Source organism: Hipposideros armiger, unplaced genomic scaffold, assembly GCF_001890085.2.
Source record: "Hipposideros armiger isolate ML-2016 unplaced genomic scaffold, ASM189008v1 scaffold_608, whole genome shotgun sequence".
Lineage (NCBI taxonomy): Eukaryota > Metazoa > Chordata > Mammalia > Chiroptera > Hipposideridae > Hipposideros > Hipposideros armiger.
In genome coordinates, this window is record NW_017731958.1 from 991,503 (window position 1) to 1,018,867 (window position 27,365).

Here is a 27,365-nt window from a genome sequence, read left to right on the forward strand (position 1 = left end):
GGCAGCCCAGCTCCAGGTTGAACTGTTGTTCAGCATCTTAGCTGTAGAGGGCGCAGTGTCACTGGCCCTCATATGTGGGATCCGAACTGGGGCCCTGCTGCTCAGAGCTGTTGTCCCAAGACAGCTTTTAACCAACGCACCACTCGGCCGGCCCTGACTCCTAAGTTTTTTATCACCTTAATCATTGATAGCTGTCTTGCTATGTAGTATGTAAAGATTCCAAATTTATCGACATTTTCTGCCCCAGTCCTGGAATCAGCTATTTGTTGAAGGAGCTCTGCTCCCTTGGAGGGAAACAATATTTAGAGACCACATCTGGTGCTAGGAGTGCTCTTTGCCACTGGGTTGGTCATAGTTTCTAGCCCTTTTCAGTAGACAGAACTAGGTAATATAGTTTATTTTTTTCTTAATATTTCATATATTTTTTTATTAGTTTCAGGTATACAAAGTAACATAATACTACATATATTTTATACATTTATATATTATGTATATTTTATATGTTGTATATGTAAATATGTATTAGCACATATAAATAATATTGTTTATATATTCTGATACTTTTATTCAAAATCAGATTACTAAGTTTATATTTATTGTCTCTGTCTTACATCTTTACCTTTTTTCTCCCTTTTGAGATTTCCAGATCATAATGACCCTGGAGATGGTCAAATTAGAACTGTCTTGTAATTATTTGTGGTAGTGCACACGTAACAGTTTCAGAATCCAGATAATACTTTTACCCATAATGTGGTTGCTGGAAACGGTGTAAGATTTTTTTTTTTTTTTAGGGCATATCTCACTAAGGATGGTATGTTAAATAGCTGTTTTAAAGTTATTTGGAATGGTATGGTTAGGCCACTAACTAGATGAACATTGGATTCTTATGCCCCCTTTATTTTCATATTTTTTGTGGATTGTGTTTTTAAGATTTAATTTTGCTGTATACAAGGTGTGATAAAAAATATGGTGAATGTTTAAATTAATACAGTAAAAGACATATTCCTGTTAATCCCCCCCAAACTACTCCCCTTCGCTTCAAACACACCATTATCCCATCAGTCTTGCCGCTTTCTGAAGCAGTTCTGGAAGTCCTCTTTCCTGAGTGTCTTTAGTTGCACTGTCACGGTTGCCTCGATGTCCTGAATCATTTTGACTTTGGGGAAGAGCCAGAAGTCGCACAGTGCCAGACCCAATGAATAAGGTGGATGAGGACAAACTATAATGTTTTTATTTGACAGAAATTGTACTAGAAGTGATGTGTGACACGGAGCATTATCATAATGGAGGATGATTTATGGCACACTGTAAAACACCTTCTCTTAACTGTAGCTCATACACAATGCAAACAAGTTGAAACTTGTCTCACACTGTTACTAAGGTTTGGCATGCCACTTTCTGTATTGAAGATTTCTGCCTTTCCATTGGATGGCACTCAGCAGCAGCATTCACCGTATTTTGTGATCACAACGGAAAGGCTCTGTGTCCCACATCACTTCTGGTATAGCAACTTCTGTCAAATAAAAACATTACGTTGTGTCCTCATCCACCTTATTCATTGGCTCTGGCACCGTGTGACTTCTCGCTCTTCCCCAAAGTCAAAATGATTCAGGACATCGAGGCAGCCTTGACAGCGGAACTGAAGACACTCACGAAAGAGGACTTCCAGAACTGCTTCAGAAACTGGCAAGAATGATGGAATAAGTGTGTTCAAAGAGAGGGGGAGTCTTTTGAGGGGGATTAATTATAATGTGTTTTTTACTGTAATAAGATTTTTGTATTTAAACATTCACTGTATTGTTCGATCACACCTCATATGTGTCCACATAGGCAAAAGCTTGAACCGCGGGACCACAGCTTATCTGTGTTTTGAAATGTCTTGTGATTGATTCTGGAACACAAGAGGATGGGATGCCTTTAAGGAGCTGCTACAAGGCCAGCTCCCACTTGCCTGTCAGTCACCCCTGGGAGTCTGTCATGAAATAGTTTCTCTTTACCTCCCTGGTTGTGATGAGTTATGAGGTTTTCATTTTCCCCATCCCACAGAATAGAATTGCAGAATCTAAAACTGCTTAGCTGCAGTCTAGTTTGGGTTCTTTACAGTTTATATTGCTGTCGTCCAGCCCCCTTTGTTTGGTGTTGACCTTTTTCTCGTGTGTGGGACAAGGATCCAGGGAGCTTAGTCTTTGGCTTACTCTTCTTGTCATTGTGTGTAAGTAATAAACTGTCTAAGTTTAAAAGTGGCTCATGCCATTGGGCCGGCCGAGTGACGCGATGGTTAAGAACTGGCTTGGGACGCCAGAGGGCCCCAGTTCGGATCCCACGTATGAGGGCCAGTGACACTGCCCTCCACAGCTAAGATGCTGAACAACAGCTCAACCTGGAGCTGGGCTGCCGTGAGTCGCCAGCAACGGCGTAGGCTGCAGACCCTGCGGCAGTGGGTTGCCATGGGATACCGTGTGTAGCCAGCAGCCAGCGTGAGCGGCCAGCAGCCGCAGTGAGCGGCCGTCCAGAAGCCGGCGACTGATCTGCCTCGCCCGGGAAGAGCGCAATGATGGTGCCAACTTGGGCCAGTGAAGCAACGTCCTCCACAACTAGACTGAAGAACAGAACAACAGCAGCTTGTCTGTTCCCCTTCCTCCAATTCCCCAGCGCTATTCCCATCCCCCCAATTCCCCAATAAAAATCTTAAAAAAAAAAAAAGTGGCTCATGCCATTTTTAATTGGTCAGATTAGTCAGGCTTTGGCCTTGCCCTGGCTGTATTTGTTCGCTTGAGAGTAAGTAAGCTTCGTTCCTTTTTTGGTAAACATGGAAGAGAGTCACATGGGTTTAGCTGGCAAAAATCAAGCCTTTTTAAGGATGATAATGTAATAATAAGTAGCATCTAACAGTTATTAAATGCTTATGTGTACTGTTTTGTCTGTATTTTACAGATAAGAAACTAAGACTAACATCACCTTCACAAGGTCACATAGCTATTAAATAGTACAGACAGTATTGTGACCCTAGGGGCCTGATTCCAGAGCCAAGTCTCTTAAAATTATACTGTCCCGCATATCTGGATATGTTTTGTACACAGGCATGTGAGCACACACACGTGTGCGCATATTTACAAATCAGTATTGTATCATGCTGTCATATCATATGTTAATGGTAATTTACCGGTCTTGAACTGGATACACAAACATTAGTTTACTGTAAGGATCTATCACTGTTTCCTGTTTATGCTAAAAGTGAATCTGACCAATAACTCCAACTTGATTTGAGAATCAACAATTCTGCAATACTTTACGTGGCCTAGGATATCAGTGGTACAGGGTAGATTTCTTACCTACCAGTGGTGCAACATAAAAAGCAGAATACCTTTTAAGCAGACAACTTAAAAAATTCTCTAGTAATAACATAACTTATCAAGAGTTTACTAGATCATAGGCACTATTCTAAGCACTTCATATGTATAAACTCATTTAATCCTCGAACAACCCTATATTATTATCATCAAATAACTTTCACTCCCTCGTTTTTCACATGATAACCCTCAAGATTTCCCTTTTTTTAAATTTTTTATCAGAGTCAGCATCCTCAGTTCCATGACCCATAAGACACGATTTGAATTTTTTCTCTTCATCAGGTATTATACTGTGTTTAGCTCCCCCTTAAAGGATGGTCCCCAAAATCTGTACTCCAGATGTGGTCTGACATTTTCAGAGCAAAGCGAGAATGTCTCCTCTCTAGTTCTATATGTTGTAATGCAGCTTAAACCTACATAAGCTTAGTGTACTACAGTGGTACTAAAATTAAAATCCCTAAGCCCTTAAAATGCATCGTACAGAAGAGTTTTGTTTTTCTTTTCTCTTATTCTAATACTTGTATAGTTGTTTTGGAATCCATATAGAATCTTAACATTTATTCCTCTTAAATTCCTTCTTGTTAGATGTCAATTCTTTTGGAATCTTAATTTGTTATCCAGTGGTTTTTGCTATCCTTTGCAGCTTCAGGTCATCTGCAAAACTAACACCAATTTCTTTTTCTGTCTTTACAATTTCACAGATAGAAGATTCTTTCTTACCGTAGAGCTTAGCAACCTAAGCATATGATTTTTTTCTTTCCTTATTAATTCTCACCTTTTCACTTAAAGGAAGCATTTTACGGCTTCTCAGTATTTACCTTAGGGCTCACTCTTGGCGTTGCACACTCTATGGTTTTGGACAAATGGATAATGACATGTTCAGTGACATGTATCCACCATTATAGTATCATATACGGTAATTTCACTGTCCTAAAACTCCTGTGTGTCCGACTATTCATCCCTCCCTTCCCCCAACCCCTGGCAACCATTGATCTTTTTACTGTCTCCATAGTTTTGCCTTTTCCAGAATGTCACTTAATTGGAATATGCAGTATGTAGCCTTTTCAGATTGGCTTCCTTCGCTTGATAATATGCATTTAAGCTTTCTGCATGTATTTTCATGGCTTGATACCTCATTTCCTTTTAGCACTGAATAATATTCCATTGTCTTTATGTACCACAGTTTATTTATCCATTCACCTACTAAAGGACATGTTGGTTGCTTCCATGTGTTGGCACTTATGAATAAAGCTGCTGTAAACATCCGTGTTTAGGTTTTTGTTTGGACATAAATTTTTTATTTCATTTGGGTAAATACCAAGGAGGGCAATTGGTGGATTGTATGGCAAGGGTATGTTTAGTTTTATAAGAAACCAAAGTGTTCATCCCATTTTCCATTCCCACCAGCTATGAATGAGAATTCCCATTGCCCCACATCCTCTCCAGCATTTGGTATTTTCAGTGTTTTCGATTTTGACCATTCTAATGGGTGGTATTTCATTGTTTTAATATGCAGTTCCGTAATGACATGATCTTGAACATTTTTTTTTTTTTTTAAGCTGAGCCATCCTGCCGACAACAGCTCAGCTCGGGCCGGGCATCGAATTGCTGTTGCTCAGAGCTTGCACTCTTGAGCCAGCTCTTAACCAACTGAGCCACTCGGCCCGCCCTTGAACATCTTTTCATATGCTTACTTGCCATCTGTATATTTTCTCTGTTGAGGTGGCTGTTAAGATCTCTCATTTTTAATCAGGTTGTTCGTTTTCTTATTGTTGAATTTAAAGAGTTCTTTGTTTATTTTAATAGCAGTCCTTTATCAGATGTGTCTTTTACAAATATTTTCTCCCAGTGTGTGGCTTGTTTTCTCATTCTCTTGATGTTGCCTTTCCCATAGCACACGTTTTTTTATTTTAATGACATCCAGGTTATCAGTTCTTTCTTTCATGAAGTGTGCCTTTGATATCATATCTAAAAAGTCATTGCCGTACCCAAGGTCATCTGGGTTTTTCTCCTCTTTTATCTTCTAGGTGTTTTATAGTTTTACATTTTACATTTTGGCCTATGATTAATTTTGAACTAATTTTTGTGAAGGATGTAAAATCTGTGTCTAGATTCATTGTTTTATATGTGGGTGTCCAGTTTTTTCAGCACCATTTGTTGAAAAGACTCTTCTCTATTGTATTACCATCACTTCTTTGTTAAAGATCAGTTGACTATATTTATGTGTGTCTGTTTTGGGACTCTTTATTCGGTTTCATCGGTCTAATTTGTCTATTCTTTTGCCTGTGCTACAGTCTTGATTACTCTAGCTTTATAATGGTTCTTGAAGTTGGATAGTGTCAGTCCTTTGGCTTTGTTCTTCTTCATTATCGAATTTGCTATTCTGGGTCTTTTAGCCTCTCCATATGAACCTTAGAATCAGTTTGCAATATCCACAAAATAACTTGCTGGAATTTTGATTGAGATTACATTGAACCTAGAGTTCAAGTTGGTAAGAACTGATGTCTTGACAATGTTGAGTCTTCCTATTCATGAACACGTAGTAGTTTCCGTATTTATTTAATTATTTCTTTGTTTGCTTTCATTAAAATTTTATAGTTCTTGTGTAGGTCTTATACGTATTTTGTTAGATTTATACCTAATTATTTCATTTTTTAGATGTTAATGTAAATGGTAATATGTTTTTGGTTTTTTTTGTTTTTTTAAAGATTTTTTATTGGGGAATTGGGGAATGGGAACAGCGGTGGGGAATTGGGGGAAGGGGAACAGACAAGTTGCTGTCGTTTTGTTCTTCAGTCTAGTTGTGGAGGACGTCGCTTCACCGGCCCAAGTTGGCACCATCATTGCGCTCTTCCCAGGTGAGGCAGATCAGTCGCCGGCTTCTGGACGGCCGCTCACTGCGGCTGCTGGCCGCTCACGCTGGCTGCTGGCTACACACGGTAGCCCATGGCAACCCACTGCCACAGGGGCTGCAGCCTACACCGTCACAGGCGACTCTTGGCAGCCCAGCTCCAGGTTGAACTGTTGTTCAGCATCTTAGCTGTAGAGGGCAGTGTCACTGGCCCTCATATGTGGGATCTGAACCGGGGCCCTCTGGCGTCCCAAGCCAGTTCTTAACCATCGCGCCACTTGGCCGGCCCCAATGGTAATATGTTTTTAATTCCAAATTCCACTTGTTCATTGCTGGTATATAGGAAAGTGATTGACTTTTGATATTAACCTTGTATCTTGCAACCTTACTATAATTGCTTATTAGTTCCAGAAGTTTTTTTGTTGATTGTTTGGTTTTTCTACACAATCATGTCATCTGCCAGCAAAGACACTTATTTTTTTCCTTTCCAATCAATATACTTTTTATGTCCCTTTCACTGCATTAGCTACATTTCCTTTTCAGTCCCTTCTCTATTTTCTGTATCCATTTGCCTTTCCTGTTTATTCTTTAACTTTTCAGTCTGAGTAACATTCTCCTTGTTAAATCAGACAAATGAGAGTTGAGAGGGGTATATTTCACATAACAGCACACATACCATATTTCCCCATGTATAAGATGCACCCTTTTTTCGAAAAATTCGGGGTCTAAAAACTGGGTGCGTCTTATACAGTGGTTGTAGATTTTTTTTTACTTGCATTTCCTGCTTTTTTCATGCTTGTTTTTGCGCTCATACAACCGCTGTATAAGACACACCCAGTTTTTAGACCCCAAATTTTTCAAAAAAGGGTGCGTCTTATACATGGGGAAATATGTAATTAAATTCATTGCATGTCAAGAAATTGAGTACTTAAATGCTTATAGACTTGCAGGTGAATTTAATTTTGACCTAGCCTTTTGATAATTTGAATTGGATGAAAAGAAGATGAGAGAGGAGAAAGGTTGTAGACAAAATCTAGCATTATGGTCTGAAAATATTTGTATGGTGCTATGGTAATTACATGAGCTTTATTGGAGTGAAAGGTAATTGTAGAAAGAATGGGCATTAGTGAAAGTGGAGATCATGGGAAGAAGCAGTTTAATAAAATGAGACTTAAGTTGCTGTATTCATAGCACCTAAGTTGTGTGGAACTTTATACTTTATAAAACCATTTTCATGTAACCTTTTGAGATAGATGGGAGGTATTCTTGTTTTATGAATGAAAAAAATAATATTTAGATTTAAAAATGTACCAATTCTATATAATAGTATGTGACCCAGTTAGGACTAAAGCTCGTTATCTACATTTCCAAGGTATCAGTTCTTCACTGATACTAATACACCTCTGTTGTTTCATCACAGTACCCTACTCTTGTAACTCTTACAGTTTGTGTTTTCATGTGCATTATCTGATTTGAGACTCAAAAACCTTGTGAGATATATAGTTTAAGTATTAATGTTATGATCTCATTTTACAGATAAGGAAAATGAAGATGAGAGAAGGTAAAGTTAACCAGATGTAAAGTAGCTAGGACTGCTTTCTTAATCCCATCACTTATTTTCTGTATCTACTTGCCTTTCCTGTGTTCATTTTTCATTTTTCAGTCTAGATATTAACTTTTTCTATTAAACTGAGACTAAAAGAAGTTAAATAGGGCCGGCCGAGTGGCTCAGTTGGTTAAGAGTTGGCTTAAGAGCGTGAGCTCTGAGCAACAGGGCCACCGGTTTGATTCCCACATGGGCCAGTGACTCTGCACCCAAGCTGAGCTGTCGCTGAGCTGCCAACAGATGGCAGGATGGCTCAGCTGGTGTAACAACAAGATTGCCTGTTTAATCGTGGGCTACGCCCTTCCGCAACTAAGACTGATCTTGACACCTTGAGCTGAGCTGCTGCCCAGATGGCTCAGTGGATAGAGTGTGCGCTCTTAACAAGGCTGCTGGTTCGACTCCGGCATGGGATGGTGGCTCTGCCCACCCGCAACTAAGACTGAACACAGCACCTTGAGCTTAGAGGCCAAGAGCTGCTGACGGGCAGCCAGGTGGTGACTGGTGCCCTCCACAACAAAGATTGAAGAACAATAACTTGGCTGGTCCCCTCCTCCAATTCCCCAATAAAATCTTTAAGAAAAACAAAAAGAAGTTAAATAGGTTTAAAAGGTCAACACTCTAATAAGTAAAAACGATCCAGATCTAAACTTAGACCTTGTGGTTTCTGTCTTACCAATATTCTCTTCCGGAATTAAGAACTTACTGGAAGACCCAGAAGTTTCTTGAGACTTGTTCATACCATGATTGAGAATTATTCTGATAGAAATGTGTAGGATTATCTTGAAAGATCAGAAGTGGAAGTTGGTGATATCAGCTGTAAGGTACCATATTAACACAATTTGTTTGCAGACTTAAAATTTAACTGAAAAGTGTGAAATGAGGTTCTAAATGAAGATAAAAGTTTCAGTATTTGGAGTTTTTTACATAAAAATGCTCAGAAATGAAGTGCTATACTCTCTCAGTCCTACCGACATTCATATTTAATAATGTTTGGAATGTTTTAATTTATTGATAATACATTAAAAATAGGAACCAAATCTTCTACTTTTTAATTATCTCCATAACTTGTGTTTGAGGTGTGAGACAGGAAGGAAATGATTCATATTATATAGATGTCTTTATGTTTCTTTTATCTATTCTAAGCAGCCGCTATGATTCAGTTTGAAGTATTCCTGTATTAATTTCTTAAAGCTGACATAACACATTGCTACAAACTCAGTTGCTTAAAAAACCAAAAATTTATTCTCTCAGTTCTGGAGGCCAAAAGTCTGAATTAGTATCACGGGGCTCCCTCTGGAGGCTCCACGGGGAGAATCTGTTCCTTGGCACTTCCAGCTTCTGGTGGCTGCCAGCATCATTCTAATCTCTGTCTCTGTGGCCACGTTACCTTCCTCTCTTCACTCTGTGCCAAATCTCCTTCTACCGTCTTCTTATAAGGTACCTGTGATTGTATTGAGGGACCCCCTGGATAATCCAGGATAATCTCCCCATCTCAGAATCCTTAATTATACCTGCAAATGTTTTGTGCTTTTGTTTTGCCGTATAAAGTCATATTCAAAGGTTCCAGGGATTAGGATGTGGATGTCTTTTGGGGAAGCCATTATTCAGCCTACAACAGTCCTTATTGCCTCTGACTTTTTCTTTTTCACATCTCTTTTCTTGTCTCCTATTTTTATTCTTTTTCATCTTCCAGAAGCACATCGTGGAAAGTACATTGAGTGGGTATGATCTAAAGTCATGACCAAGAGTTGAGTTAGCTGTGGTTTGATCAGTGAGTGAGCCTTACTGCCCTCACTGTAGAGCATCAGATTGTGTTCACATTAACTTTTGTCATTGAATTCGTTGACAGTAATAGCACCTTTGCTAAATTCAGTACTCTTTATTAAAATAATTATTGAATCTTTGGGTAAAGTATGTGAGTTAACATGAAATTTCTTTCCAGTCAAAGCATCTGTTGATTAGATTAGCAGGCATTGATATTATTATTGAGAAAATAGCCAAATAGCCTCTAGCATTGTTTCAAAACCAGTTTTCCTCTAAGGAATTATTTTTTTTCACATTTGCATTTGTTTCAGTGACAACTTAACTTGAATTTAATGAAGGTAAACTGAAGAGTTGGCAGATTTCTGATCCAAAAGTCTATCGTCAAGAGACTTTTGTGGTTTGGGGCGGAACACATAACCTTTCTTAACATCTGTACTAAAGGAGTTGAATTATATGATTGGTAACATCCTTTCTGATTCTGAAAGCCTCTGTCTAGTATTTAGTATAAAATATTTTAAAACCGACAAACAACAAACCTTAATTTCTTTAGTACGATTAGAAAAAGGAATCATATTGGCAAGATTATTTTGAAATAACTGTGGTGCTTTTCATTTTTCTGTAGATGGACCACACATCCCCGACCTACATGCTTGCTAACTTAACCCACCTACATTCTGAACAACTTCTGCAGGGTCTGAATCTTCTTCGTCAGCATCACGAACTCTGTGACATTATCCTTCGAGTAGGTGATGTTAAAATCCATGCTCACAAAGTGGTCCTGGCCAGCATCAGCCCATATTTCAAAGCTATGTTCACTGGAAACCTTTCTGAAAAAGGGAACAGCGAGGTTGAGTTTCAGTGCATTGATGAAACTGCTTTGCAGGCCATTGTGGAGTATGCCTATACGGGGACTGTTTTTATTTCACAGGACACAGTGGAATCGCTCCTTCCAGCAGCAAACTTACTACAAATAAAACTTGTCCTGAAAGAATGTTGTGCATTTCTTGAAAGCCAACTGGATCCTGGTAACTGTATTGGAATTTCTCGTTTTGCAGAGACATATGGTTGTCATGACCTTTATTTGGCAGCCACTAAATACATATGCCAGAATTTTGAAGCTGTTTGCCAGACAGAAGAGTTTTTTGAGCTTACCCACGCTGACTTGGATGAAATTGTTTCCAATGACTGTTTGAATGTAGCTACCGAAGAGACTGTTTTTTATGCCCTTGAGTCCTGGATCAAGTACGATGTACAAGAACGCCAGAAATACTTAGCACAGCTACTTAACAGTGTGCGATTACCATTGCTGAGTGTGAAGTTTCTCACCAGACTGTATGAAGCAAACCATCTTATTCGCGATGATCGCACCTGTAAACATCTTTTGAATGAAGCCCTAAAGTACCACTTTATGCCTGAACATAGACTCTCTCATCAGACGGTACTGGTGACACGGCCGCGCTGTGCTCCCAAAGTGCTTTGTGCAGTGGGAGGGAAATCTGGACTGTTTGCCTGTTTGGATAGGTAAATAGAAGGATTGATGTTAATAGATTTTGTACTTTTTTACTGTGCTTTCTATATGTTTCAGTAGTTTGATTTTCTTCTTTCTATTACATTTTTACATTTGTTCTATTTTTTTCTCTTCTTCCTAAACATTTATCTGGTTGTTTTCATCACATTGTCATCCATTCTCTACAGCACTCAATTATTATCACCCCACTTTCTCCCATTGCACAAACTTTGTATCTTCTGGTTACTAACTTTTCTTCTGTTTTATGTCTTTTCCTTTTCCTTTGTGAAACCATTTACACCTTTACTTGAGGCATTTATTATAGCCAGCTATATCAGAAGTTGCTAAAGAGAGCTAGGAATCTGTGATGAGGGAGACTAGGGACAAAAGTGGGTTTGAATGAATACAGTTAATTAGAAGAACCACCAAAAAAATAAGAAAAAATAGGGTACTGATACAAATCATGGACTTTATGTGTAATTAATTTTCTTCAGTATAAATAGTTTTTAATGACAGTAGGAAAAAGTACTTTCTTTTCTAATAACTTAGATTAGGAATTGTCAGACTTTTTCTATCAAGAGCTAAATAATAAATAATTTAGACTTTATGGCCATATGGTCTCTGTCATAACTACTCAGCTCTGCCACTGTAGTGCAAGAGCGGCCATAGACATTACAGAAATAAATGAGCATGGCTGAGTTCCAGTCAAATTTTATTTACAAAAGTAGCTGTTGGGCTGAATTTGGCCCATAACCATAGTTTGCCAATCCATGATTTAGAGCATTATGCAAATAATATTTATACATTGAAAATATAGCTGGATGTTACCTGTGCTTTTCCCTTGAATGGGATTGCTTCATGAAAACTTTTGTGTGTGATACATTTTTTTTTAATACTGTGGATTTCTTTCTGGCCTTTTCCAGAAATTTGGTAGATTGCTTCCCCCCTCCAGTGGTAGGAAACTATTGATGTTTTATCAGCGTGAACTGATATATTCTATATCTTTTTTAAAAGCCTCAGTGTACATCTTAATTGTAGTCTAAAACTAGTATCATTGAAATTGGACTATAGGTAGAACATTAGTCATGGTGACTGTGTGAACTGTTTACTCTTGTTTTTAATGGCATTGATTATTGGCATGAAGTAAATCATAGTCAAATGTCATGACAAAAAATTTCAAATATGAGTTTACATTGTAAAGATTCTTGAGCAGTTGCCTCTTGGTCTCTAGTATTAACAGTAACAAACAAATTATTGAAGAGCCATAAGAACGATTCATAGCTTTAGATTCAGTAAGCGTTCATCTTAGAAAAAAAAAATTTAAATGTTATTTGCACCAAGCTGTTTATGGCAGTATTATTTATAACTATGGAAGAATTGGAATCAACCTGAATAATTATTCAGTTTAATTCTACAAAACATTAAACACCTGTGCATAAGATACACTATGCTAGATAGTGGATCTTTATTAAGTTCATAATTTAGTAAAGGAGATATGTTTAAATAGATAATTATAACACATATTGTTAATACAGTGCTAAAAATAGTTCTATGGAAGTATTAAGGAGGAGCATTTATCCCATTTGGGAGATTTAGGGAAGATTTATGGAAAAGTTTATGTCCAAGCTGAGTGTTGAAGACAAAGCAAAAGCCAAGCAAAAAAATGATGGGAAGGTCACAGGACGTACACAAATACACAGTGGATGTTACTCTAGGGTATGCAGGAAACAAAAAGCATTTTGGTATTCTGAAGTATAAAATTTTAACCAGCAAGTGGCAGGCTATGGTCAAAAAGGCCAAGTCAAAGAAAGTATTGTGTGCCATGATGAGAGGATATGTATTACATGGGTTGAAAAACTGTTTTAAGGAAGGTAGTGAAATGATCAGATTTGTATATTAGATCATTCTTAACTACATTATGGAGAAAGATCAAGGGGGCCCGCTTGCATCAGAGTGATTAGAAAAGCGGTTATTGTAAAAGTACAGGCAAGAGATTATGAGGTCCTGAATTAGGGTAGTAACAGTATGATGGAGACTGGGGCATTCATTTAAGAAATATTTTAAGAGAGCAAATTGATAGGATTTGGTTGAATGGATATGAGGGACTGATGAGAGGGAAAATCAAAGATGAGTGAGATTTCTTGGTTAAATACTGGATGAATGGTTACTGTATTTCCCCATGTATAAGATGCACCCTTTTTTGAAAAATTTGGGGTCTAAAAACTGGGTGTGTCTTATACAGTGGTTATAGATAGTTATCAAGCCATTTAAGAAGTGTGGCATTTCAAATGCCATAGATGGAACTGAGGACGAGGCAATATATGAAGACAGTGATTCGTCATCAGACACAGATGAGGACAAGCTAATGGTTGGGAGTTTTGACAGTGATGAGGAGTTGTATGAGTTTTATGATGAATAAAACTTGAGTTCAGTAACTTTATGTAATACTTTTTTTTTCCAAATTTCGGGCCCCAAAATTAAGGTGCATCTTATACATGGGAGCATCTTATACATGGGGAAATAACGGTGTATACAGAGAGAGGGAATATAGGAGGAGCCATTTTAAGGGGGAAAATAATGTGTTTAGTTTGGGACATCCTGAGTTTGAAGTGCCTGTTGAATATCCAACAAAGGATATTTTACTACTAGCTGGATGTGATTGCAAAGCTCAAAGAAGAGATTAGTGCTAGAAATTTGGAAGTTAGCATATAGCATAATTTAGAGGTGTAAAATAAAATCACAACCTTTCTATCACTCAGGAAATTCCAAGTAGTTTAGGAGCTCTGTGCTAGGAACCTGGGACAAACAAATATATTTTTTATTAAACTATTACTGTATAGCCCCATATATCATCTAATTTAAGTGTATTGCCCAGCCTTTTTATTTATTTATTTTTGACTGAAACCTGTCTCATGTCCTCTAGCACTAACATTTTATCATAAGAAAAATCCCCTTTATTCTCAACTTCTTGTTCTAATGAAATAGGCTGATGCTTAAATATACTGTTTTTGCTAAAGTTCTCTCAAAACTGTTCCTTCCCCCCATGTCTCAGGCATCACAGGTCCTAAAGGTTGGATAAGTGTTTTCTTTGCTTCTCACTTCTCATAGCCACTGCCAGGATTTTTCATCTCTGTTTCCTCAAAAACCTCAACTCATTTCAAGCATTTACCATCAAGCACTATCACTTGATATCCCTTCTGTTGCCATCATCTGCTGTTGCTTCACTACATTCATTGAAGATTTTTTTATAGCTGGCTTCGTCTTTCTCATCTTTTTACATATGTAGTCATTCTTATTGATTTCAACACCCACACAGCATCATCCACAATTATCCAACTCCTTTGCCTCTCTCCTTGATCTCACTTCTTCCAGGCTTTTCTGCATTATCCGAGGCACCTGTTCTCATGATCATACCCTCAACTTTGTCATTACCAATGACGTCAACACTGAAAATCTTGGTTTCAGACATTCCACTCTCTGTCAGCCACCTCCTTTCTTCCCACCTTATTTATTTCAGTAACCCACTGCAATCATTCTATGTTCCCTTCAGGACTTTTAGTCCTTTGGCTCTCTAATCAGTTCAGAAAACTGATGGCCCACAAACCACCACATGTCCTCACCTTCACCCTTTCCCTAGCTTAGATTCTAGGAATATCAGTGTCATCATTACTTTGAATATATCTATGGCTCCCTTGCCTTTCTTTCCTTCTGTCATACTCATCTAGTTAAATTCAGTTCTCCACCTACGCCATGGCTGCGATGGAGCGTGGCTAAGAGAAGCACACACACCCATCCTAGCCGGCCTCACTTGCGGGCCTCAGCACTCCCATCCACCCCTTTACCTTTTCCTAATTAATTTACTCTTTCGTGTCCCTGGAGGATGATTTCATACCTTCTGCTCTCCCCATGAAAACAGCCAAAGCTGCTTCCCCTCACCTTCTAACTCAGCTTGTGACCTTGTTTCTTACTCTACTGAGAAGACAGCAGTCTGAGGAGAGCTACCTCATCTTCCCATCACCAAATCCACCAAGTTCTTTCGCTAAGACCAACCTCCACTTCCGCATGTGTTCATCAGCTCGCATCCCCTCTATTCTACAAGAGGACTTTGCTCCTGCAGTTCTCCTGTCACTCCTCTGCCATCACCTTCTCCCACTCTACTGCGTCACAGCCACCAGCATGCAGACGTTGTTCTGGGTTAAGCTCCCAGATTAAGTTAACCTCCCTGGGGCTCTGTGGTCTTTTCTGCTCATCTTTATAGCTGCCTCCTATTTCTTTCATTCTGCAGTAAAATCTTGGAAAAAATGTCTATACCCACTTTTCACTTCCTCATCTCCCACTCTCTTGAACTATTCCAGTCAAAATTTGTCCCCACCACCTCACTGAAACTGCTCTCCTTAAGGTCACATAGTTCCCTGATGTATTGTTCTCATTGGAACAAATTCATTTTTAAAATAAGCAATATTATAAAACTGTACATAGACATTCAATAATTATTGAATGAGTAAATGTACTTTCATCATACTGGGTCGAGAATATATATTTTTACGCCATGCGTTGTTGAGTCTGGGAACATTGTCTACTTTTTCCCAACTCTTTTTTGTAATAAAATATTTATACTTGGAAGAGAGACCATATGTAATATGCATGCTGAGTATAAAGAATAATACTCAGGTACCTATCAAGCAGCTTAAGAAATAGACTATTAATAAAGTCCCCTTATGCCCCTCCTGATGCCAACTCCTTCCTTCCCCTAGAAGTAACCATTGTTCTGAATTTTCGGTTACTCCTTTGCTTTTTTGTTGTAATTTTGCCGCATCTTGTATGTGCCGCAATGTATCATTAGGTTTTACACATTTTTATATAAATGCAGTAATACTATATATGTTCTTCAGGGATGTGCTTTCTCACTGAACAGTAAGTTTATGAAATTCATCTGTGAGACTTCATGAGGAAATAGTTCATTTAGTTTCTTTGGTGTGTGGTGTTATAATATATGGACATAATACAATAGTTTCCACCATGAACATGTTAACTATAAAAATTAATTGAAGTGTTACACACGTACAGAAAAGTTCACAAATTCCAAGTGTACAGCTCAGTGAATTATCACAAAGTGAACATATTACAAACCAGTTCAAGAAATAGGAAACATGACCAACACCCAGGAACCACTCTTGAGTTCCCTCTGTCCTCCCCAAAGGTAACCACTATCCTCATTTCTATTCCAGCGATTAGGAATGTTTTTTAACTTGACATAAATTAAACTATATAGAATATATTCTATTGAATTTGGCTTCTTTCCCTCAATGTTATATATATAAGATTCATCTGTGTTGCATGTAGCTATAGTTTGTTCATTTTCATTTTTGTATAGTATTCTATTATATGATATGCCACAATTTATCAATTTTTATGGTTGATGAACATTTGAATTGTTTCTAATTTTTAACTGGTACAAATAATGCTTCTGTGAACATCCTTGTACATATACATGTGTATGCATTTTTCTTGGGTACGTATCTAGGAATGAAATTAGTCGGGAGCTTATATACCACATCTTATTTATCCATTCTCCTTTTGACATGACTGTATTGTTCTGCTAAGAACGTTTCTGTATATGTGTACTGGTGCAAAACTGACTGTAATAGGCATTCAATAGAGTAGATACATAGGAATGAAACTGCTGAGTTGGAACATGTGTGTAGCCTCGGTTTTACCAGAGAACGTGAAATTGTTTTCCAGAGTAGTTTGTACCAGTTCACACACTCACCATGAGAGTATGCATTCCTAGCTCCACATTCTTGCCAATAGTTGTTATTATCTGACTTTAAATTTTCCCTGTCTGGAAAGTATGTCATAGTTTATTGTAGTTTTAATTTGCATGTCCCTGATTATTAATGATGTTAAATATTTTTATTTGTTTATGGACCATTTTGAAATTTTAAATTTAATATTTTCTGCTTATTCTTTAGTGTGGAGATGTACTTTCCTCAGAATGATTCTTGGATTGGTTTGGCACCCCTACGCGTTCCTCGCTATGAATTTGGAATATGTGTTTTAGACCAAAAAGTGTATGTTATAGGTGGTATTGAAACTGATGTGCGTCCTGATTTCACTGGCAGAAAACATGAAAATTCAGTAGAATGCTGGAATCCTGATACGAATACCTGGACTTCTCTCGAGAGAATGAATGAGAACCGAAGTACTCTTGGAGTAGTAGTACTTGCAGGAGAACTTTATGCTTTAGGTGGTTATGATGGACAGTCTTACTTACAGTCTGTAGAGAAGTATATTCCCAAAATAAGAAAGTGGGAGCCTGTGGCACCAATGACTACAACACGAAGTTGTTTTGCCGCAGCCGTGCTGGATGGAATGATCTACGCCATTGGTGGGTATGGTCCCGCCCACATGAACAGGTATTTAACTTAATCAAGCGGTAAATGCTTGTAGATTTTTAAAGTATTAACAATGATTTCTGGTTTTTAAACAATTTGTGTGTATAAGTGAGCCTCTTTAATTTTTAAAGTAATACTGATAGACATTTGGGAAATTTAATCTGCTCCATGAATATAATTGTAATTGTTTTACATGGGGATTTAATATAAACCTAAAATAAGATGAAGTTAGACAACTTTAGATTTTGGGTGGGGTGTGTGTGTGTGTGTGTGTGTGTGTGTGTGTGTGTGTGTGTGTGTGGCCATGGCCTGTGACTGCATTGCCTAATACAATAGAACAATAGAAAAGTGAAAAGTGTAACTCNTGTGTGTGTGTGTGTGTGTGTGTGTGTGTGTGTGTGTGTGTGTGTGTGTGGCCATGGCCTGTGACTGCATTGCCTAATACAATAGAAAAGTGAAAAGTGTAACTCCTGTATACTTACACAATATTATGATGCATAAACTTAAAGCCTTATTTAAATATTCCTTTCTGGATTCTTATTTTATAATCATACATGTATTATTATGTATCTAAGTTGTGCTAGAGTCTGAATTTGAGATTTCTGTGTTATGTAGTATTCTCTGAATAAAAGAAATATATATGAGAAATAAAAGCATGAAGTGACTGCATATATGGAAAATTAATCATAATTCTGAACTTCGTTGAAAATTGATGTTTCAAAGATTTTATCTCTAGTGGTAATTAGAGTGGTATGTGTTTATTGATTGTGAGCATTTTAATGAAAGAATATATTGTTTAACTGACTGAGAAAGTAATGGTACAACAGCATTTCACTGTAAATTTTTATTTCTGTGTAAGCTGAAGTAGTCCGTCCCCCTTTTTATTGTTCCCTTAGTTGAAGGAAAGTATTTGGGGCCCAGGCATACGTTTCTATTTTTGAGAAGTTGCTGTCAGAAATTTATAAAATAAAAGGTTAAGTATTTTAGTTTTGAGATAATGCTCTTTAAGTTTTTGCTACAGTTTATCAACTTTTCTTATCCTGTGACTTTGCTCTAAAGGTTTTTATTCAGGGGTCTTTTCAGAAACAGTTAAAAGTTTAGTCTGTACTGTATTCTAGTCTACAGCCAAGTCTCTATTCTAAACTCCAGAATCATGTCACCGACTCTCAAAGGCTTTAGGCTTTTTTGAGAAGTTAGATTAAGACCAGAACAAGCTCAGCAAGCCTGCCTTTGTGCCACTTCAGGGCAAAGCGTAGGCTTAACGGCCTTCTGGGATTTTACATGGAAGCTTTTTGGAAAATTCTGATTTGATTTGGGTTGCCATACTACAGCTTGGAAATGACAAGGGTTCTCTGGAATATAGATTTGGCTTAAATCCCTGAATTCTCCAATCACTCTGAGATTATTTTGATTTCATCAGTTTGTATTATGAAATCTGCAACGTTTGCTTTGCAGCAAACCACTGTGAATTCTCCTGTAAGAAAGTCTTCTTTCCTTCTCTTCCCTTTTCCTTAGCTGTGTAGCAGACCCTGAGTATCCTTAGAACGCATCTATATTCAGTTTGTGATTTTCAAAGTCTTTTCACATGCATACCCATTTGACTTTATTCTTACACGAATCCTTTAAAGTTGTATTACTGCCATTTTTGCAGGCGAGAGGAAATGACTTATCCAGGATAACAAAAATCCAAAGTGGCAGGGCTAGGATTCATTCCGCTCCAGATACACAGCATTAGTACTTGAATCCGGGGTTTCTGCCTCCCAAAGTTCTATAACCTTAATATCCCTTCCTGCCTGTACAATATAATGGAATTAGTCTATGGCTGTTATTGCATCCAGTCCCCAAGAGAAGCTTCTATCCCTGCAATCTTATCAGAAAATGGGACAAACTACTCTGGTTTTATATCTATTTATTTGAACTTTTAAAAGTTCAAATAATGGGGTTTAGTTTTGCTTTAGTAGGAAGAGTGACATAAAGGATATGTGAATTAATTTTTTTTTTTTTTTAATATTTGCAGTGTGGAGCGTTATGATCCAAGTAAGGATTCCTGGGAGATGGTTGCATCTATGGCAGATAAAAGGATTCACTTTGGTGTGGGTGTCATGCTGGGCTTTATTTTTGTGGTGGGTGGACATAATGGTGTCTCACATTTGTCCAGCATTGAAAGATATGACCCTCATCAAAATCAGTGGACTGTGTGTAGACCAATGAAAGAACCCAGAACAGGTAATAATAACATTAATTTCTAACTGTAGGACAATATTTTGTATAGTGATGTTCTTGGAATAGTGGTTCCTTGGAATATAAGAATATTACTTGTGAAGAAAAAACTTGTGTGTGGTAAACTTTAGATACAACTAGATTAGACAAACTATATAGATTTTTCTACTGTGGCTTTAATATGCCAGTGCACATATTATCATTCCTTAAATTTGGAGAATACATTTTGAGAAATGCTAGTAATCGACTGTATCTTACAGAAGTTGTTTTTGTCCATGTAACAACTGTCATCTTTTTATATGTTACACATACATCAGCAGCCTATGTGTTCACTTTCAATTGTTCTCTCCTTCTCAATGGATATAGCTGATCAAGAAAGGGTTGAATTTCAGGGTTCCTAGAGAGAAACAAATACATCAATGAAAAGAATAAATTATCTTTGAGCCCAAACTCAAGTCACATTATTTTAAGGGTTTAAGTTATTGATAGAATGCCTTAGGAATATTCCTTGCATTTGCGATTAAAGAAACTCCAGAAACAGAAAGATGTGAAGGAAACTAAAATGACAAAACGGAATCAACTGTTTTGTTTACTATAATTAGTTTCTGTGGTGTCATTGAGAGAGAGCCATAAAACAACGAGGATGTAAAAAATAAGGATAGCCTTGTTCTTTTCAGAACTACTCGGATTTTTCACTGTGGGTGTTGACACCTCTAACGCCCGCTCGTTCAAGGTCAGCTGTACAAATGGAGGTCTTTTGTAGAAGTAAAGTGGTGTAATAGGAACTTCAGAAAAGCACGGGATACTTGTATTTGAAAACCTAATAAAAATGAATGATTTCTTGAAAACTGTGAATAGAAATTGAGAAGAAAGCATATTTTCCTGTTGTGGAGGAAAGGGAGAGCAGGATTGGGGAGGAGAGGCAAAGGAAGACTCCAACTCTTACTTTTATATTCAGGGATATTTTTCCAGTGAGTACATATTACTGTATTGCTTGTCTAATTAATAATAGATTGTTGAAATGTACTTTAAGAGAACATTAAAATACAAAGTCATTTCTTTTTAGTGAGAAGTCTGCTAAATAGTAACGTGTTTTTTCCCGTTTTTATTCCCCTTTCCCAGGAGTTGGTGCTGCAGTCATTGACAACTACCTTTATGTAGTCGGTGGTCACTCAGGGTCTTCCTATCTGAACACTGTGCAGAAATATGACCCTATCTCAGATACGTGGCTGGATTCAGCCGGCATGATATACTGTCGCTGCAATTTTGGTTTAACTGCACTTTGACAAGCGTGGGCTCATGGAAACAGTGAAGTGACGAACCTGTGTCGCATGAAAGGATGCCCAAGTTCCTGAAACCCAAAAACTGCATTGCTTTCTTTTTCACTTGAAGTGGCATGAAGACTCAGAATTTTGTTGGGTACTTTGACAAGTAGCTTTGGTTGCTCTTGATTACACAGTGAATCAATAAAAAAAAAAAAAAAAAAAAAGGAAACATCTTGCCAATTGAATCGTGCACTCTCCCTCTCCCCCCAATTCTGGAATAGTTTTGTGTTCATGAGTGTACATGTGGAGAAAACCTTCCTGCTTTTTATTATTATTTTAGTTCTTTCCCTCCTTGATATGCACCATGATTTAGGTGAGTGATACTTAGATGTTCAAGTGTATTGAATGACTGGACACAGTGCTGATTTTGTCTGTTGGGTGTGAATTCATATGCTTCACATTTTAAATAAAGGGCTGCTTTTTGGTACTTTTAAGGGGTATAAATTATATGGCATTGTGAGTCACGTAGATGTTCTTCCTGCTCAAAGGCTTAAGGGCTGGGGATGTAATAAGTTTGCAAAAAATGTTTTTACCCTCATGATGTTTGGGGGCCTATTTAAAGAAGAAGTCAGATACTTACTGTTTCTGCCTTTTTTATATGGGCAGGTTAATGCTGGATGAATTAATTTACTTTCCCATCCAAGCTATGCTAAGCATGGCTAGAAAGAGTTAAGCATATCAGTTTAATATTTTCGTAGTAGTACAGGAGGCTTCCCAGTGTTGATGTAAATATGTGACAAATGTTTAGTATGACCCTTAGTGCATATTGATTTTTTTCATATATCCTTGTAATAATTTCAGGTTTTTAAGACCATTGCTTTTTCAAAACGTTCACATATAAAAATGGTGCTAACTAGGAGCTATTACAAGGCTATAACGATGTTCTTTTGGATGTTCAGTGTAAGATATGCATGACATGTTTTGATAGTATTTTTCATTTATACTGGCTTGATTCATTTGTGCTTATTAAAAACATTAGTAATTATACTAGTGTTAACATCCAAAAATTATCCAAATGCCTGTTATGCTTTTTATGGTTCCTGAATAGGGATTTAGAGAAAGATACATTTTTTTTTATCTTCTTTCTTCTTGTGCTAGATATTACATGTCCTCCTTAAAACCAGAAATGTATGCATTAAATATAAAGCACTAGGCAGTTAGTTATGCATTATTTTGTACACGTCTTAGGTAACTGAATATTTTAAAGTTATTGAGGAAAACTGGAACTCAATATTTACTTGAGTAATGGTTCTACATTTGGTTCTACTTTGACTAAAGAAATGATCTTTCAAAGCAAATTGTTTGCTATAGTCAAGTGACAGCTTATTTAAAAGAAGTGGTTGACTCATTTTGTTTTAGCATGTTTGGTAAATGTCTGTTAGTCTTGAACACATTGCCTTGCATTTTATTAGGTATTGGTACTTTTATTTTTGGTACTGTAGTCATTTTCTTTTCCATGACTTTTTTTTTTTTTTAACCTGTCCCCATCTCTTTATAGTCTCTGCAAAACCAGTGTATATTTGTTTCCTCTGAAAAATTCATACTGCATTCTTAAGTGCCATAATGTTCTAAACTATTGTTAAGAAGCCATTTGTAATCATAAAATGTAAGTTCATTTGTTAGTATATATGTTATTTCTTGAAAACTATTTATAGCCAGGCAATTTGCAGTTTTCCTTGTTCTTCCATACACTGCTAGTTGTAGATTTAAATATATACTACAAAACTATGTAAAAATCACCTTTAATCATAAGTACTATCATGCTTTATGAATATTTGCACAGATTGTAAAACCTTGCAAGTGATTTTTAGCCTCTTCTAATTAAGAACTCAACAGGAGCTACTAATAAAATTGACAGGCTGAGTATTTTCTATATTGCTTTGTTTAAATAATGATATATAGCAATAACTTTTTAATTGATTTGAATAAGTCTATTGAATAGAAACAAGGTGCACTATTGTGATAGGCCTAGATTTTATTTAAAGAAAAGCAATTTAAAATAGATTCCATCACATACTTAATTTTAAATCCCTGACTCAATTTTCCTTCTGTTTATATGGAAGTTGTTAAATACATCTTATTACTCTATTTTTAATCCTTTCTCCCCAGAAGGGACTTTGAAAGACTAGAAAATTATTTTAATTATAAACATATCTATAGTATACGTTTTATTTTAACAATGTTTTATTCAATGTGTCATCCCCACTATCAAATTAGTATAAAATAATCATTTGCTAAATTAGATCAAAGACATATATCTATCATTGTTTTGGAAAAATCTGAATTTTGTGTTGAAGAAGAATAAATATAAAACATTTGGGACAATAGTAGGAGCCGTATTCCAGAGAACAAATTACAAAAACCTGTGCAAGGAAGAGAAAAACCAAATTTAGAAATATTTATTTCAGGTTTGCTAATCCTACTGTACTGTTCATAATAAGTATTATTAATGTGACCTAACAACTGATAACTTTACAATAGGACCTTCTTGTACAGATTTGTGACAAGCTTCATCATGAATACTCTGCTGACAAATTGTGAATTTAAAGCCACATATTTCTTATTAAAAAGGGTAAAGATATTTGATTATAAATTCCCAGGGTTAAAGATATTAGAAATAATTTTATATCATCAGGCAAGAAGGAGTCACCTATTTAAGATTGCCCAGGAATATTTTTGAAAGAAGTGACAGTGGGAAATAGTAATTGTCTAATTAATTAATTGGAAGATAATTGCCTTCTATAATGATTTTATGAAGACTTAATCTGTTAGGAATGTTTGGCTGTTTAATATTTGTTGAATATAGTAATAGAATTTAAGTGATTTTTAATGTAGCCCAAAGGATATTTATGTAAGTTCCATATGTTAATGCTAATACTATTTTAGATATGAATGAATATTAAATTATAGGAAGTGATATAAGTGATAGGAAAATGGCATTCATTAGGTTTTGAGAAATTATTTTGATAGCTTGACAAATATGGCGGGTGTACTATATGTACGAGATACTGTGCTAGATGCTGTTGGGGCTAGAAATCTAAATAAGATGCAGTCTTTTTACTCAAAAGAATAAAATATAGTGAAGGAGATCTGTACCCAAATAACTATTGGGTTGTCGGAAAAGTCCTGACGCATTTTTGCAACAAGAAACATAGAAAAAATATGTCATGACTTTTCCGAAAACCCAATAGTATCATAAAGTGTGAATCTAATTCCTTATCTCCAACATCATAAGAACTAATTAGAGACCCAGTTTATGTATAAATATTTGTGTCTTTTAGTGTCCAGTGTTTTGTTGACATGAAAAAGAATTATAGAAAACCTAATGTTTATAGAACTCCCAATTTCCTGGAATTGGATAATATATTTTCTAGTAGAAAAACATAGTTATAGAAACTTAAAAAAAAAGTACTTAACTACATTATTAAGGCTCTGGCAGACATTGAAGGAAATATATGTACATGTAATGCTGTGTTTTCAGTTTTGGTGTAGGGTTTCTGGTATTGTCACCTAAGTGCTCATTTTCAGGAAAATCAGATTCTACAATAAATATACTGCTTAAAGTTCAATAAACTTGTGAGAACCTCTATAACCTCTGTAGTCTGAAAGTGAAGAAATTCTAAGATGTCACATGTCAGTTAACATCCAGTTCTACCTTTTAACCTTTTTTCCTTTGTAAAACTGCACTTTAAATTAGACATGATTTAATTAGATACAGTTATTCTATGGCTGGATATATATTGGATTTTCACTCACAGTATATTGAGTCAGTGTTTAAACATATTTGAGAAGAGTGAGGGATACAGTAAGTTTTAAGTACTATAGGTTTACAAGTTTTCTTACTGGTATGAATATGGAGTCAAACAAAAATCCAGTTTACATCTCTGCAGAGAGAAAAATTGTTATCCATATGTCTTTTATATTACACATATTTAACTAGAGATAATTTATTGTTAATTTTGTCAAGTTATAATGTGTAAGTTCCATTTATTTTAAAATACCAAGCAAAAAGTTCCAAGTTTGCCTTAAAATACAAGTGAAATTAAAGAACTGGATGATAATGCCTATATTTTTGCCTTATGAATTGTGCTGTATCATAAACCAGAGATGGTTTCGATTTTAACAGGATTCTGAAATTTTGTAGATGTAGAGTACTAATAATATATGTACTCTCTTGCAAAGAATGTGATATAGTTGTGGATTATGTTAATGTTTAAATGTTTTTGTATATGTATTTTACCTCTGAATATGTATCTTTTTAGCATCAGGATTTCATTTTATTTTTGTTTACATAGTTAAGTGGCATTTAACTTGTTGAAGGTTGTATTCTTTTGACTTTTATTTTTGAAGTTCTTTGTGTGCACTATTGTGGTTATGCTCTGTAATGACTATGGTTCACTTTCATTTAATGTGAAACGTTTAGAATAAATTTGAAAAACATGACTTTCCTGTGTCAATTGTTTTGAACTGACCCAGGCTAACTTGGTTATGTTCAGCTCTTAGGTTCTTCTTGGTAATGGCCACAAACGTTGAGGTGGGTGTGGGATAGCCACAGGCTCAGGTACTTATTGAAGAAACATCCATTAGCAAAGGAGGCATGGAAGGGTTCTATTGGAAGTTTAATGCAGTCCCAGCTTTCTATCCCATTAGATTCTCTAACCAGGCTTGGAAGAAACGTTTACCTGAGACAGACAAGGCAGCATTCCAGGAGATTCTCTTACCTTTATGGCCAGCAGCAGGTAACCAGCAGTCCCCCTAAAGGAAGCTGTAAAACAGGATTGTGCTCCAGGCACCATCTTTAACAAGGTGTAAACTACAGGGCTGAGTGCATTCAGATAACCTGTTCGTGCAAGGATCCTGCAGTGTCTCATTTATTTAGACAATCCAAAAACTTGAAGAGGGGATTTTACTCAAATTCTTGGATTTTAATGTTTTTTCTTAGCCTATAAATCTTGGTTTCTATCAACATTAACATTATTACCTATTTGATTTATCTTACAACATATTTCTAATAGTTTCAAAATAACTATAAATAAGGACGATGAATGCAGTTAAGATCCCTTTGTTTTTCTTTTTTGTCCTTAGAATGTATCTCACAAAGATAAACAAAACACTGGTTTTAGAGTCAAATGAAGTAATATTTTTATTTGGTTAAAGCATAATTGAACACTGTAACACTTAAAGTTATTTCAATTTATGCTTTAATTTCTAGGGATATACTTTTATTTTTAAATTATATAAAATATTGACCTGAACATTGACACTGTATGGGTAGATGCATTCACAGAAGTTTTGTCTGCATTTCCATCTCTTTACTCTGTTTATTTTTATTCCCCTATAGGTAGACATTTGTTACATGTTGGTTCCATTGTTTCATTTTGAAAATATGCATACCCTTTCCCCATTACCTTAGAATCAGATAGCATATTGTAAAAATACTTTTTCAACTTTTTTTCACTTAATATATTAAGGAGATTATTCCATATCAATAAATGGACATAATTCATATCCATATTTGCAGTTACATAGTACCTTACTGTATACTATAGGACTACTAAGTAGTCTGTTGTTGATGGACATTTAGATTGTTTCCAGACTTTTATTTAGAAGTAATGCTGCAATGAATAGCATTGTGCATTTGTCATTTTGTGTTTTGGGCATAGACTTTAAGCAGGAATTGCTGGGTCAAAGAGGAGATAACATATAATTTTGCTAGATCTTCCCTGTTTTAGTCAATTCAGGCTGCTATAACAAAATACCATAGACTTGGTGGCTTATTAACAACAGAAATTTATTTCTCACAGTTCTGGAAGATGGAAGTCCAAGACCAGGTGCCACCGTGGGTGGGTTCTGGCAAGAGTCTCCTCAGGGTTATAGACTGCCAACTTCTCATTGTATTCTCACAGGGCAGAGAGTAGAGAGGGGAAGAAAGCTCTCGTGACTCTTGTAAGGACACTAATCCCATTCATGAAGGCTCAATCTTCATGGCCTCATCTAATTCCCTCACAAGGAGGAGGGTAGGATTTCAATATACGAATGTTGGGGCGACACATTCATTCCGTAACATTGTCCAGTTCTCGCAAGAGGCGTTGCCGTCAACAATAGGCAAAAAGAGAACTTTATAAGCTGTTTTTATTAATCTACCTACTCAGGGGCTTGTTAAAAGACAACACTTGGCCTCAGGATTTTTGTGGGTTGTTTTTGCCTCAAATTATGTCTAACATTAAAATATAAAGAAATAAGGTCCAGCCGAGTGGTGCGTTGGTTAAGAGCTGGCTTGGGATGCCAGAGGGCCCCGGTTCGGATCCCACATATGAGGGCCAGTGACACCGCCCTCTACAGCTAAG

General features: G+C 36.5%; 1 protein-coding gene across 3 annotated transcripts in view; it reads left to right on the forward strand.

Annotated features, from left to right (window-relative positions):
- Positions 1-25,119, forward strand: part of KLHL28 (kelch like family member 28) — a 32,450-nt gene extending 7,331 nt beyond the window's left edge. For all 3 annotated transcript variants that reach the window (XM_019624796.1, XM_019624795.1, XM_019624797.1), the window contains exons 2-5: positions 10,194-11,092; positions 17,051-17,494; positions 19,491-19,699; positions 20,816-25,119. In XM_019624796.1, the coding sequence (XP_019480341.1) occupies positions 10,194-11,092; positions 17,051-17,494; positions 19,491-19,699; positions 20,816-20,979 (1,716 nt within the window). In that variant the 3' untranslated portion in view covers positions 20,980-25,119. The remainder of the gene's footprint in view (positions 1-10,193; positions 11,093-17,050; positions 17,495-19,490; positions 19,700-20,815) is intronic.
- Positions 25,120-27,365: the final 2,246 nt, after the last annotated feature.